Here is a 14,713-nt window from a genome sequence, read left to right as displayed (position 1 = left end):
CTAGTTTATGAAACATCCATTTCGTTGGGAGTATGTGTGGTTGACTTGACCTTAACTTTGGGCAAAAAAGTTTTATTTGCAATCATGGAAAACGGACTTTCTGGCCAATAATCCTCGTCACCAAGTAGAATAAACTGGCCAGAGTAAGCTCTTTTGTACCACGCCATAGAGAATTCATATGCAATATAATCCCATGCTGGATTTCCAACAAATTCAAACACCCTAATGGTGTGAGAACATGGAAAATGATTTGATTGCCATTTACCACACGTACATGTTCGTTACGTCTCATTAACAATTTGCTTATTACCACCTTTTCCATGATGGGAGTTGAATGTCTTGATTTCAAATATATTATCTGCCACCAAATAATTTTGAATACTGTACATTGATGCCTTTTTTCTGTATTCCACAAAATTTTTGAATGGATTCGACATCCATTTTTGTTTGTCAACCAAGAGTTGTTTTGCATACTTCGATCTCTGAACAAAATGATCCACAACCATGTTGTAAGATAATTTGACCATTGTAGTCACTGGTAGGCCTCTAGCAGACTTTAACAGTCTATTAAATGGCTCAGATCTTTTCATTGTGAGCATGCCCCATCTCCTTCCATCATCCTTGTGCATAGTCTATTTTTCTAAGTCGAACTTCATCAACCACTCATATGCTGGCAAGTGTGTCCCCTTGATCAACTTCATTTGTAACAAGAACTTTTTCTCTTGCGTTGCTGTTGCAGCGGCCCATAGTAGGTTGTTCAGCCGGACACTTTTGTATGCTCTCTGATAATTGGCCTTCAAGTGTCATAAGCAATAACAGTGATAGGCAAAAGGAGCTTGTCAGTTACGCTCTGCAGAGACACTTCCAAGTATGCTGTGATGACTATCAGATATTAACGTAATACCTTGTCAACCACATACAACATGCTGATGCAAATCGCTCAAAAACTTTATCCATGTATCAAAGCTTTCATTCGCTACTATTGCAAAAGCCAATGAAAAAATGGAGTCATTGCCATCCGTACCTACCGTGATTAACAACTTTATGTCATACTTACCATATACATGTGTTCCATCTATTGATATCACCGGCCGACAATGTAACACCCCAAAAAACGGGTCCCAGAGTATCACACGGTGCTTGAGGCTACGAGTAGCCCCAAGCTAACCCTTTGAGCCATTTTTCATCCAGTTCAACACAAATCAATGGGGTTTCCATAAATAATCCTCAAATATTAATAGAGTAATCATCATCCAAGAATAAAAGAATTTCAGAAAGATAACAAAATATGACTTATTAGTCAACTCCCAACATCTATACTAGTCTGACAAGCCTCTAAGAAAATCAATAAAACCAGTGAGCCATTGAGGCATGCCCCAACTGACTCATACTCAGTTATCAAATATAAATAATTTTGTGAAACCAACATCAGACATCACGTCCTCGGAACAGGAGGACTCACCACAACAAAGGATGTAGAACAGCGTGCTCGAAGAATCACTGTCTAACCTGGAACTGAGCACCTGAACCTACATTTCGAGAAAATGCAGCCCACATCCGAAGATGTGGGTCAGTACTATGGAAAGGAATCGAGTATATAGGGGTGTATGCAGTTGTATAAACATCATCATCATAAATATTTATAAGAAATATGCAAGATGTATGAAAGACTCACATAACCCGAAGAAAATCATCATAATCTTGAGAGGATGAAATAAGTACAATAACACATGTGAGTCATCTTATAATTTGTCAATCACTTTCAGTTCATCAAGAATATCAATTCTCATAATGTAAATAGCATTTAAATCTTTCGAAAGAATAACTTTCACAATTCCACTTTCAAATCACTTAACCATTCACCATAGACAGAAGGAAACACACACACACTCACTGGGAGATCCTATAACCGACATAAACCATGTGAGCTACATGGAGTCCAACGTACAACCCACATTGGGGAGAGCCGTCCTATCCTTGCCATCGGAGTAGGACTATCAATATCAAATCCAAACAAACTAGTGATCACTATATAAATCAGCCTCAGGCTCACTCCTACGGGGGCATGTAGTTCTAAGGAAGTAAGGTCGTTTTATACCTTCCACTCAGTGCTAAAGATTTCTCCCGGACTTAGCTCAGATCATTTCAAAGAAAATCCATAATAAAACAATTTAAGTAATATATAAATATAATCGGGAGCCATCATGCTTCCCATCTATCAAAATCAACCACATTGTGGATTTCTTTCACACTCGAGTTCAAAACAACTCCATTAAGACCAAAAGGTCAAATCATTCAAAATATCTCAAATATTCAACATCAACGTGCTTATAACACACACTTTCTAAAAAAAAACACAATTTCCAATGGAGATTCACGACCCAAATATCAAAATCATAATAAATATCATTCAAGATTCATGCTTTATATCACCACATATGTAAATTCATCTTTCAAAATCATAAACATCAAGATTTCATAATAATCATCATAAGATATGGATTCATGCTTCAAATTCATAAAAATCAAATAAAAATCATGCCTTTGTAAAGAAAATTACTTTTGGGCACAAGAACGAAAGAGAGTTCTTGTTGAAAAACCCCACATACCTTGAATGATGAACTTTAGATCGATACTCTTTTTTGAGATGTCAATCGTGCCTTTGAATAATGGTTATTGGAGTTCTTGAACTAGGAACTTAGAATCTTGAATAAATTTGCAGAATTAATGGTGAACTTTGGAGGTTCTTAAAGTTGGATGTAGGAGCTTGGGGTTTTCTTTTTTAGGGAGTTTGATGAAATATAACATATAATGCTTCTAATAGGCTTTAATATAGAGTTTGGACGGATTTTGGGTGAGGGGGGATGACCAAAACGCCCCTAAAAATAAAAAAAAATTATCAAATCTGTCTTTTGGTGGACTATTTTGATAGTCTGAAGTAGATTAACTATAACGTTTTACTCCGATATTCAAATTGGATGAAACCAATTTCATTAGAAAGAGGACTCTCATATATTTCCGTTGATATATAGTATCTCACCCAGATCATTGTGTACGAGGAGTTATGATAGTTTGAAGTTGACCCAAAAATTCACTTTTGATAGGCTGAAGTAGATCGACCATAACGTTTTGCTCCGATAGAAAAATTGGATGCAACCAATTTCATTGGAAAGAGGACTCGCAGAGCTTTCCGTTGATATATAGTAGATCACCCAGATCATTATGTACAAGGAGTTATGATTGTTTTAAGTTGGAGCAAAAATATGCTAGACCTCAGTACTTTTTCCTGCAATGTTTTACTGTTCACTACTATTCACGGTTCGATCGGAATGTTCATAACTCGTCGTTCGGGTGTCCGTTTTGGATGATCCATATATCATTGGAAATCTTATTCGATACTCTACATAATGGTGGGTCATAATCTAAGATATTTCGCACGAAAAATTTATAATTCATTCTAGAAGATAGAACCCAACACGTTTACGCACAAAATTTCAACGAAAAATTTCCCGGGGTATTACAGACAATAACGAAAACCATCGACACATGGCTTAAACGTCCAAAACACATAGTTGAAAACACGTTCATCAACTCCCTCATGTCGTTCGAATCGCCATTCGTTGACAAAATCTGGATTGAAATGTTTCATGGCAGCGATAAACCTTGGTAATTCACGAAATAAGGCCTCCCAATTTTCATAGACTTGTTCAAATGCACGCTTTCGTCCAAGAAACGCCTTTCGCCGACTAATTATTTTGCAAAACTTATTAAGAATGGACATTTGAAAATCTTTGATAGGATACCTGTAACAAATTATTTTTAATAATTATAATTGAAAATATAACTACTGGTTTGTATAGTGAAATGCAGTTGATAAAAAATAGTACATCGGTGTATTTTCAATATACGATACGAGAACAGTTGCAATCATGTCTACATCCAAATTGTTCTGACCTCCACGACAATCACCCATATTACAATTGTGTTCACCAATGTATTTGCCGATCTTCCACAAGTTATTACTACTATCCTTGGTAGCACAAAGTTTGAAAGAACAACCTTGATCTACACGTTTGCAATAAATTCTAAAGACATTCTTTCCAGACTTAACAACAAAAAACTCTCTTCCTTCTTTAATATGATAGAGGTTAACCGTCCATTGCAAATCTTTTTTTGACTTGAACAACATCTGGCTAGAAAGATAAAAACTATCATTTAAAAAATCAGCCGGTTCACGTCATACACCTGTAGGGACAAAATTATTTTCATGCTTATTCATAAACACATCGGGTGCTTCTTGAAAATGATCAAGAAACAAAACTTCATTAGAATAAAAACGGGGTCTACTGTTTGATTGTGACATTTGTGTCGGCCTTTGCATTGATGTTTGTGGAATTGATTCTTGTTCAGAATAAGGGCTCATGGACATATCTTTGTCCAGAATTAAATCTCACATCATCATCACTCGATGACAAGTCATAGGGGCATTCACCTCCATCAGAATTATTAGATGCACTATCATCACTTTGTGACAATTAGCTATAATTTGCTTGATCATCATTTTCAATATCTTCGGGAATGACATGCTCATCTCGCGATACATTATCCCTGTATTTTCTAATATTAAATATTTTTAATATATGTTATAAATATAAATAAATATAATAACAACTATATTTTACATACCGATAATACTTGGCAATATAAAGATTCAACGAAAGAGAAATATTTGAAGATGTTCCAGCATCGTTCACCCAACCAAGTTGTGATGATTGGCCATAATTATAATCTTGTCCCAAAAAATCATCATTATTCATCTCACCAAGAGAATCCTCTGAAAAAAATATAACAATAATATGACATAACAAATAAACACAAAGCAATCAAAATAAATATTACTAATAATAAAATGTATTCGTGGACATTATCAGTCACTTTGATTCAAAGTTTCATTCAAAGCAGGTACTGAAGTTTGTGTCGGTACGTTACTCGACATGAAGTATTGAGAAACGTTCACGTCGAAAAAATTGCTATATTGACTTAATCGGGCATCGTCAATATTAATTGGATTCTCAAGTTGTGTATAGACATTTATCTGTGCAGGAGAGTGCGCATGACGACTCGTCCGCTCCTTCTTAACATAAACTTGAAGAATATTTAATTTTATTTGAATGGCATAATCAGAAGGCAGCCTTAAAATTCAGTCAATGACTCATCGTCATTGATAATCCATTCTCCATCATTTACCAGATCATTTGATGAGAAGGAATTTGGATATTGTCCGATTATAAATAAATCATAATCGTCATTTTTAATTTTCATCCTTCTAAAAATTGAATCAACAAATTCTTGATAACCAATTGAAATTGGATATTGACGTTGCACTTGGGAGAAATACTATAATACAACAATTTCACCTTCCCAAAAAATTACAACTTTGATGCGTTCACTATTCATTCTCTAAGACTTAAATGAATAAAAATTTATCTGAACTATAAAAAGAGTTGAAGTTATTACAGTGAAGAAGACCATGTTTTCTCTTTATATAAAAATTGTAAAGGACTGTTGAAGCAAGTCAACAGAATAATATGCACATTTTATGTGCACATATTCAACTTTCATATCAATGAAAGATTGATGTTGATATGTTTGAACAAAATGAATAGTATAAAATAAACTTTTTTAGTGCACAAATCATTTTTTTTAAAGATTGTACACTTTTTTAGTGCACAATCTATTTATTTATTAAAAAAATGTGCAAAGAAAGTAAATAGTACAAATAAAATAAATTGTGCACTAAATAAGTGCACAATCCATAAAAAAATTGATTGTGCACTTATTTAGTGTACAATCTATTAAAACAATCTTTAAAAAATAGTACGTAAAACACAATCTATAAAAAAAAAATGGATTGTGTACTTATTAAGTGCACAATTCATACAAAAATGGATTGTGTACTTATTAAGTGTACAATCCATAAAATAAGTATACAATTCATTTTTTATGGATTGTACACTTATTAAGTGCACAATGAAAATTTTGACTTTTCTAACACCATTAGTCAGGTTCCATTATCAATTTAAGGACATTATGTACGTGTACAAAGCCTATTTTAATTTTTTTTACTCATATGACATACATTAATTTTTTTTTAGTTGGAGGACATATTTTGATTGCAGATTCTAATATTTCATATTTCCTCTAAACTTCGAACAAAGGCACTGTGCTCAACTTCATCTATGGAAGAAGATAATCATCTCCCTACACCCGCCACCTCCTCCTCCTCCGCCGCTACCGATCATTCGGATCCCTCTCTCCAACGTAAACACGCGGCAATGATCGAACGTCTTTCGAATCTCCACCAGAATCGCTCCACCCGTAAACCCGACCCGGAATCCAACTCCACAACTTCCTTCCTTTCCCGTTTCTTCCAATCCAAATCCTCCATCGAATCCACACTAACCCGTATCCGTCAAACAGCCGAACCGCAATCCGACCCGACCCTTAAACCCGAACTCGACAACGTCTCGATCTCCATCACAAATCTCGAAAAACTTGTCGCTGAAAACAGTTTCTCCTTGCCCTCCTACGAAGTCCGTACATGCCTCAAAACTGTAGCTGATCTCAAACAATTCGTCGAACAGGTCACGTGCGAAGTAATCCCGAGGAAAAAATTCGCCTTCAAAAACAAATCAGCGAAGAAAATCCCGGTCCAAAAAGATGTTGCGTATGAAAATCGGATGGATACGGAGTCTCAGGGTTCAGGGTTTAGGATTTTGGAAAACTCGCCTGGATTTAGAGACAAAAAAAATGAGGATTTAGTGAAGGAATTCAATAGGGACAATGATGGAGAGATTAGGGAGTTTGTGTTATCGGATTTAAGGCATTGTGATGTGAGGTTAATGGGGTGTGTGAGCGCGTTGTTTGTAAATAAACTGATTGATTGTAAGGTATATGTAGGGCCTGTTTTTGGGTCAGTGTTGATTGAAGAAGTGGAAAATTGTGTGTTTGTTATGGCATCGCATCAGATTCGAATTCATCAAGCGAAAGGGTGTGATTTTTATCTTCAAGTTAGGAGTAGGCCGATAATTGAGGATAGTAATAGTGTAAGGTTTGCACCGTATTGTTTAAAGTATGATGGGATTGAGAAGGATCTTGAGGAAGCTAACCTTGGTGAAGAGACGGGGAATTGGTCGAATGTGGATGATTTTAAGTGGTTAAGGGCTGTGCAGTCTCCAAATTGGTCAATTTTGCCGGAGAATGAACGCCTTGGCACAGTCGATATTTCAAATTGAGACCCAAAAGTTTAAATCTTTGCTCTTGATATGGTTGGTTAGTATGTTGAATCCTCATTGTTTAAAGGAAATAACTTTTTTTCCGAGAATTTAAATCTTTCCTGTTGATGATTGGTTAGCATGTTGAATCCTCATTGTGTGAGGGAGATAACTTGTTTTGGTTATCTTCTTGAGTTTACGGGTGCATCAACTTTTGTTGATTAAATACATTACTTATTGTTCTGGTTATCTTCTTGAGTTTACGGATGCATCAACTTTTGTTGATTAAATACATTACTTATTGTTGAACGAAATATTGTAGAACAGAAACATTGTGCTAAAGCTGTTGCTTTCCAATTTCTTGGATAGAGAGATTTTGTTATGTTTCTATTACCTACTTGTTATCAATTTCTATTTGCTATTAGCAGTGGTAGGAGCATATCCGTGCTTTTGTGATTAATGCTACATACTTTGATTAACAACGACAACAACAATATACACGGTGTGATCCCACAAAGTCGGGTATGGGGAAGGTAGAGTGTACGTAGTCCGTACCTCTACCTCAAAGATAGAGAAGCTGTTTCCAATTGAGCTTCATACTTTGATTGCATTATCAAAAAAGATAAAGACATTCATTTTTTGGACCACCTATATTATGGTAACGGAGTGGGGATGGTTTGATGTGATGCTGCATTCCTACGGTTTGGTAAATATTTGCTTATCATAGATTTGCTGAAAGTAAAAGGAATAGGATATTGTATTTGCTATACTAGTTATATTTTCTGCAGTGTATCAATTGAATCACATCGTCACTGCTATGTAGAAAGCAAAGAGAGACATATTTGCAAAGTTGAAATTGGTAGTACATAGGTCAGTATCTCCTTAAGATTTCATCTTCCTTGCAATGTGGTAGACATCAGCTGGAGAGTATCACTGTTAACAAGTAGTGTATAATGCAAGGGTTTCGTCTAATAAATGTAGTGTTGCTTAATTGGTTCCTTGACGGATCCGACCATTGCCATACTTTCAGATATCATATGATTCTTCAGCAGTTATTTCAAGTAATCCCAATGCTTAATACATTTATTTATCTTTTGCTAATTGGTTACTCGTCTGGAATTGCTTTGCTGTTTCATATGGATTTTACTGCTATTGTTGCACAAATGGTTTAAATGTAGAGAAAGCTGAGCTGATACAACACTCGTGGCTATGACAAAACACAAATACTCTCTTACTAATCTGTGGAAAAGCTGCTGATCAGCTTTCTTAATTAGCTGACCCGATATCTGCAAATCAGGTATTTGAGACACATTACTAATATGAGGATTAAAAGATGTGGCGGAAACAACTATGTGCAGGATAGGAGTCCTTTCCTTCTGCAGCCATAAGATAGCTTTTGAAATAAAGCAACGTCCGAAGGAAGAACCTCCTTCCGCTAATGTGTAAAATGTTACTGGTAATTTGCTTCTAATCATCTTATACCATTATTTAAAGTCCTTAAGTTCATCGTTTTCCTACTGAACTAGTTTTAGATTAAATTCAACTATGAACTTGAGAGACATTGCACTTGGGGATTTTATAAAATCAGTTGTTTTATATTTTTCCCTTAGCTTTTGCATCAAAACGCCAACTAACCTAAACTTTCTTTCTTTTAGAAAAAATACAAGTTCCATTTGCTTGGTTAAGAGTAAAGATGTATATTATAGAGTTGGAGATTGTTTATTAACTATATGTTTAGCCAGGTTATATCTTAGGATTGTGATAATGACAGAAAGGTTTAGGCAGCTATATAAGTACAAGGAATATGTTTTCCATAAGTACCTTTCTTTCTTATCTGTCCCTAAATACTTGAACTAACATTGAGAATTTGGTGTATCTATTAAATGTATGTTTGATATTGATATCCTGTATATGATAATACATACAAGGACCTGCCTATTTTTCTTGTTATGGAACTAAAAAAGAACACAAATTAACACTTACACAATAACAACTAGTGGCTAATGTAAACTTGTAGATCAGAAACTATTCCAGCAAAAGAAACCACAGATGCAGCAATTGAGATAACAAGGCAAACACCACTAAGTAGTTGAAGGCAAATCCACCTTCCACTCCAATTGGGAATATTCTTTTGTACAATGTAAAGTAGACTGTGAGTGGCCAAAATGAAAAGGATCCAAGAATGCCAACGACGTCGTTAAAGAATGGCATCAGCATAGAAATGCCGTTGTTATGATCACGAAAATCGTCCTCCAAACTAGACGGAAAAGGTTGAGCTTGAAGGGCTTACAGCCGGGAATTGGGATATCGTTATCTTTTGTGATGATTTAGCTGTCAGGGTACCATTCAGCTGCTGTTTTTTCAACAAAGGCGAAAAGGGGTTGGCAGAAAACTTGGTATGCTCCTACTAAGTGGACAACGATGGCCACGTTCGCGATGTCCAGAAGCCAATAGGGGTTGTAGAATCCAAATCCAAATGCTGCATAGCCAAAGCAGCCACAGAGCATGTAGAAAACAGTTGTTGCTGCCACACTTACTAGTGTTGCCTTCTTCATTGTCTTTGCTTCTGCTGGTGGTGATTTGAGTGTATCCTGAATCTCAATAAGGATGAGGGAGTAAGTATAAGCAAAAGCTATGGATCCAAGAGCTTGAAAGCTTTTCCAAATCTTCTGCATTCTAGTTCCAGTTCTATTCCCAGTTAGACTTCCTTGTATTTTTCCTGTTTCTTCAACTTGGGCAGCTCCTAAACCAAGACCAATCGTAGATTAAGTGAAGGACATAACAGCTGCCACAATCGAAAGCCACGAAATCTGATCAAAATCTGGAATTTGTGACGATAATTTCAACCACTTCAAACATGATCATGTATTGAGTGCTTGAAACATTGCAAGCAGCATAGTGGCCATGCTTATAGAAACAGTTGGACCTTTTTACAGCCACCATACTAATAGAAGATGCAATGGTATATCCAATTGCAACTCCAAAAAGATTCACATATTGCATCATACCACAAATCTTTACCTTAACCCCACCAAGATTGGCTCGGACAGCATCCATGTAAGTATAGTTTCTTGTTCCGGTAACTTGGTTGCTGGTACGGTAACAACCGGAGAGCAAAGTAGAAGTGTAGTAAGTAACAAAGGAGAAGAGAAGCAATACAGTTGGACCAGCAACCCATCCAAGCTGAGCAGTTGCCCAAGCCAATGATAGAACTCCAGAACCAATAACTGCTGTAATTATGTGTGCACTGGCTGTCCAAACAGTCCATGTTCTCTTGAGACGACCATCGTCATCAAAAATATTGGATTCACCACACACATTGATTGAAACATCAACTACTTGGTCTGCCATCTTTTCAAGAAACAGAAACTTAAATGAGCCACGGGGAGAGTTTTTCAGAATGCTTTTGAATCCCCAATAAACCTCTTATATACAGATTATAAGTAATCCCAAGACTATAATTAAGTAGGTTTTCTCAGTTGTACGAGGATAATATATTTTTCTTTTCTAAATAAACCTCTTATATATAGATTTTAAGTAATCCCAAGACTATAATTAAGTAGGTTTTCTTAGTTGTACGAGGATAATATATTTTTCTTTTCTAAATATGTTAGGACTCTGTATTTTCAAGAAACAGAAAATTAGTCGTGAAGAGAGTTTTTCACTATGGAAGAGAATGATTTGCAATGATTTGCATCCCCAACTATAACTCTTACATATAGAATTTAAGTAACCACAGACCTATAAGAAGTAGGTTTTCACAATTGTACAAGGACGGTATGGTTTATCTTTGTGGTTTTTCTTTGCTAAATCTGTTAGGACAATGTATTTTCAAGAAATAGAAATCCCGAAACTATAAGAAGTAGGTTTTTCCAATCGTACAAGAGAATATATTTTTGGAAAAAAGGTAAAAAATACCTTTCTACTTTCATAAATTGGTTAAGTTTGTCCCTGATTAAACTGATTAAACTATGGGGTCAAATATACCCTACTGTAATCAAAGTATACAAATATATCCCTCTTTTTAACGATTTTCCACGTAGACTAACAATTGGGTGAGGTGGACGCCACCTCAGCGCCAAGTATATATATTCTTTTTCATTTAATTTTTTTTCTTCTTCACAATTATTCATTGTTTAATTTACTGTTCCGATTCTCTCTAACTCTTCTCTACCACCATTTACATTGTCTCTCGTGCAGTTCTTCTTAGGTTCAAGTCCTAATTTGTCAATCTAGACCGGTTAATATCAACACATTTTCTTGTTTGCTTACGAGGTTCCACTAATCTATCAATGGGATGCAATTTCTCCTTCTTTTCGGTTTCTTCTTTTACTTGTATCAATTAGACAAATGGAGTATTTTAGTTTAATTTTTGCATTGATCTGAAGTGTACATAAGCATAAATTATTCATCCTAGTTCCTCCTAATGCATAACGTACAATCCTCAAATTAATACTCGCAGAAAAAAAGTTCAAATTTTTTTTACTTACAATAACAAAATACATAGCAACAAGAAGAAATCCAGAAGACCCAAAAGCTCTCCAAGTAAGATTCTCAAGCAAGAAAGCAGCAGCAATACCAGAAATCGACCACCCAGTAATCAAAAGTGGAGAACCTAAAGTAAATATAATTAAATTACTCAACAAAGCATATTGCCACGTGGGTGCTAAAGATTGCACCAATTCAATAACTCTTTCAACAACTGATGCTTGTACTTTTGATTAATGACGATGATGTTCTTGACATTTTCTGATGATTTTAGGGTTGTTTATAGACAATTTTGGAAATTGGTTAAATGGGGTTTGGAGATTTGATGCTAAAAATGGAAAGTTTGGTTCTTTTTGATAAGGGAGAAGTAGTGATGGAAGTCTTGAAAGAAAAAAAATACGAAACAAAATCTAAATATTCACTGAATCAATATCCAATTGATTTTGTAGAGTTGTAAAATTGGAGTTTTAGCATTTTAAAGAGTAGAAAAATTGAAAGAAAGAAGAAGAGAAGAAGAAGGAGGACCTTTTTGGTGTAAGGAGAATTGAGTTTGTTTGTGGTGTAATAGGGAAACAAACAACAACAGTTAAATATGTCCATAGACGAGAACACCATGATATTCATCGGAGGAGATGAACAGTGATCGGAGGAAAATTGTTCCGGTAAGATCTGAGTCGTGTAGCGCGTGGCCTTCTCTAACTTCGCGAACTTGGAATTTTGATTGTTTGCTTCGTTCTGGTGGGTTGATGGTTGTTGTTCGGCGTTGTAGTTGGATTCGCGCCGGAGTTAGAGTCGTTGAACAGTAAACAAGATAGAAAAAATTAAATGAAAAAGAATAAATATATTTGGAGGTGGCATACCCTGTGACGTGCACCTCATTCAATTGATAGTGTACGTGAAAAATCATTAAAAAGAAGGATACATTTATATACTTTTATAACAATAGGCATATATTTGATCCCATAATTTAATTAGGGGCAAACTTAGGTAATTTATAAAAGTAGAAAGAATATTTTTGACCCTTTTCCCTATATTTTTTCTTTCCTAAATCTGTTAGCATGGGTATTTCCTAAACCAATAGGGATGAAATTTCCTAACTATACACTGGAACGGTTTACTTGAGTAGAAATTGATAGATAGCTATAGATAACCGGAGTGGGTATAAATATCAAAAATTTGAATTGAATCACACTAATTTGATTCTTCCGTTTGGGTTCGATTTTTTCTTTCAAAAGTCCAGTTCATCGATTTGGTGTTCAGTTTAACGATTTCGTTTTTTCGGTGCACCGAAGAATCAAACTTCTATTACTTTTTCTGTCCCAAATTATGTGTCGTCATTTTATTTTTGGTCTGTCCCACAAAGAATGTCGTCTTTCCTTATTTGGTAAGTTTTTAAAAACACAATTATAATTTTACCCTTAGTGGCTCCACTTGACTTTAAATACTATTTTTCCTTTTTTTATTTGTTTTTTCAATTGAAAGTGATCCACTGATTTTAATTACTATTATTTTTTTAAGAAGGGTAATTTTGTAACTTTAACAAAGTCAATACTTATTTCTTAAGTATCATATCCGGTTAAATAATGACACATAATTTAAAACGAAGGGAGTGTATGTTTTATAAATTTAGATCAACTAACATTTAGGCAAAAACCAGCAATCATAGCTATTGTATATGTATATAAATATGTGTTTGTGTAATATATTGAAAGTGTAAACGACTTTAAAAATGTTGTTTGGATTTTTTGTCCTTCATTAAAAATTTCTACTATAATCATCTTTTTTCTTCAACTGTTATTTTATTAAATTAAGTACCTCTAAAATATATGAAAAAAATCTTAATAAAATAAATATATGAAAAAAATATATATATTCTAAAATATATGTAAAGAACCAACTCCTAAAATACATGGAAAAAAATTAATAGAATAAATATATAAATTCTATAATATATATGAAAATCAATTAAAAGTCGTAAAATATATGAAAAGAAATACTACTTGTCGCTTGTCGTTTTTTCTAGTCATTTGTTTCTTTTCTTCTTCTTCTTTCTCTATTAGTATATATTTTTATCTATTGATTTCTTGTAATTTTAACATCTTTGGTGTTTTAAATGAATTATGTAGTTATAATTAATTTGTAATACTGTAGATTGATGTTTTTTTAAAACATTTTTTAATCATTAAATCATGTAATAGCTTTTGTTTCTCTATCAATTTGGTAAAGATAACGCATTTATTTCAAAGAAAATAGCTTGGTATGTTGACCCACTTTTCACGAACTTCATCTTGAAATATGTTTTCTATAAAATATTTCGGATAATTTTTGTCGAGATTGTAGCTCCATTATGATTTAGATTAATGGGAAGAATCAGACTAAATGTTGATATTGATTTCATTATATATTTGATTTTTAAGTTCTTAGAATGAAGTAAAGATCTTGCTTAATTATTTATCATCTTTTCTGTTTTGCTTTGCATTAAATTGAATTAATCAAAACTATAACAAAAGAAAAAAAACTTGATCGGTTGATGTGCAATATTTACTGATCTAATTATTTTTTTTATTTTCCTTTAGATTTGTTGATTCATTACATAATAATTCAAGTCACAAATTATATTACTTCGCATTGCAGATGGCAAAGAAAGCTTAGAAATTTTTGCGATTATAATTTACTTTAATGTTAAGGTTACACTTGATTGGTTGGTTGACGCACAATTATTAAAGATTTAATTTTTTTTTCTAGATTTGTTGATTCATGACATAATGATTCAAGTCACAAATTGTATTACTTCATGTTGCAAGAGATGAAAAAAGGTCAGATCTTTTTATTTTTAGGTCTTTCGGGGAAAGTAATTTTAATTCTTTTTTTTTTTAATTTCTCTGAGAAGTTGAACATAATTTGTTTGATCATTATTTGGTTAGTTAGAGATCAATGCCTATATTTTGTAC

General features: G+C 34.1%; 1 protein-coding gene and 1 pseudogene across 1 annotated transcript; one reads left to right on the top strand and one right to left on the bottom strand.

The window, feature by feature from the left end:
* Window positions 1-6,101: 6,101 nt before the first annotated feature.
* LOC107870991 (tubulin-folding cofactor C) lies at window positions 6,102-7,666 on the top strand. The gene has a single exon (XM_016717730.2). It carries the CDS (start codon window positions 6,240-6,242, stop codon window positions 7,293-7,295), a length of 1,056 nt encoding a protein of 351 aa, XP_016573216.2. The 5' UTR covers window positions 6,102-6,239; the 3' UTR covers window positions 7,296-7,666.
* Window positions 7,667-9,267: 1,601 nt separating this feature from the next.
* LOC107872570 lies at window positions 9,268-10,625 on the bottom strand (annotated as a pseudogene).
* Window positions 10,626-14,713: the final 4,088 nt, after the last annotated feature.

This window comes from Capsicum annuum, chromosome 5 (assembly GCF_002878395.1).
Source record: "Capsicum annuum cultivar UCD-10X-F1 chromosome 5, UCD10Xv1.1, whole genome shotgun sequence".
In the NCBI taxonomy this organism is placed as follows: domain Eukaryota; kingdom Viridiplantae; phylum Streptophyta; class Magnoliopsida; order Solanales; family Solanaceae; genus Capsicum; species Capsicum annuum.
Note: the sequence above shows the minus strand (reverse complement) of the source record. Positions and strands in the feature narration are given on the sequence as shown.

Coding starts and splice junctions, on each gene's coding strand:
- LOC107870991 (XM_016717730.2), top strand. CDS start 6,240: ATGGAAGAAGATAATCATCTCCCTACACCCGCCACCTCCTCCTCCTCC.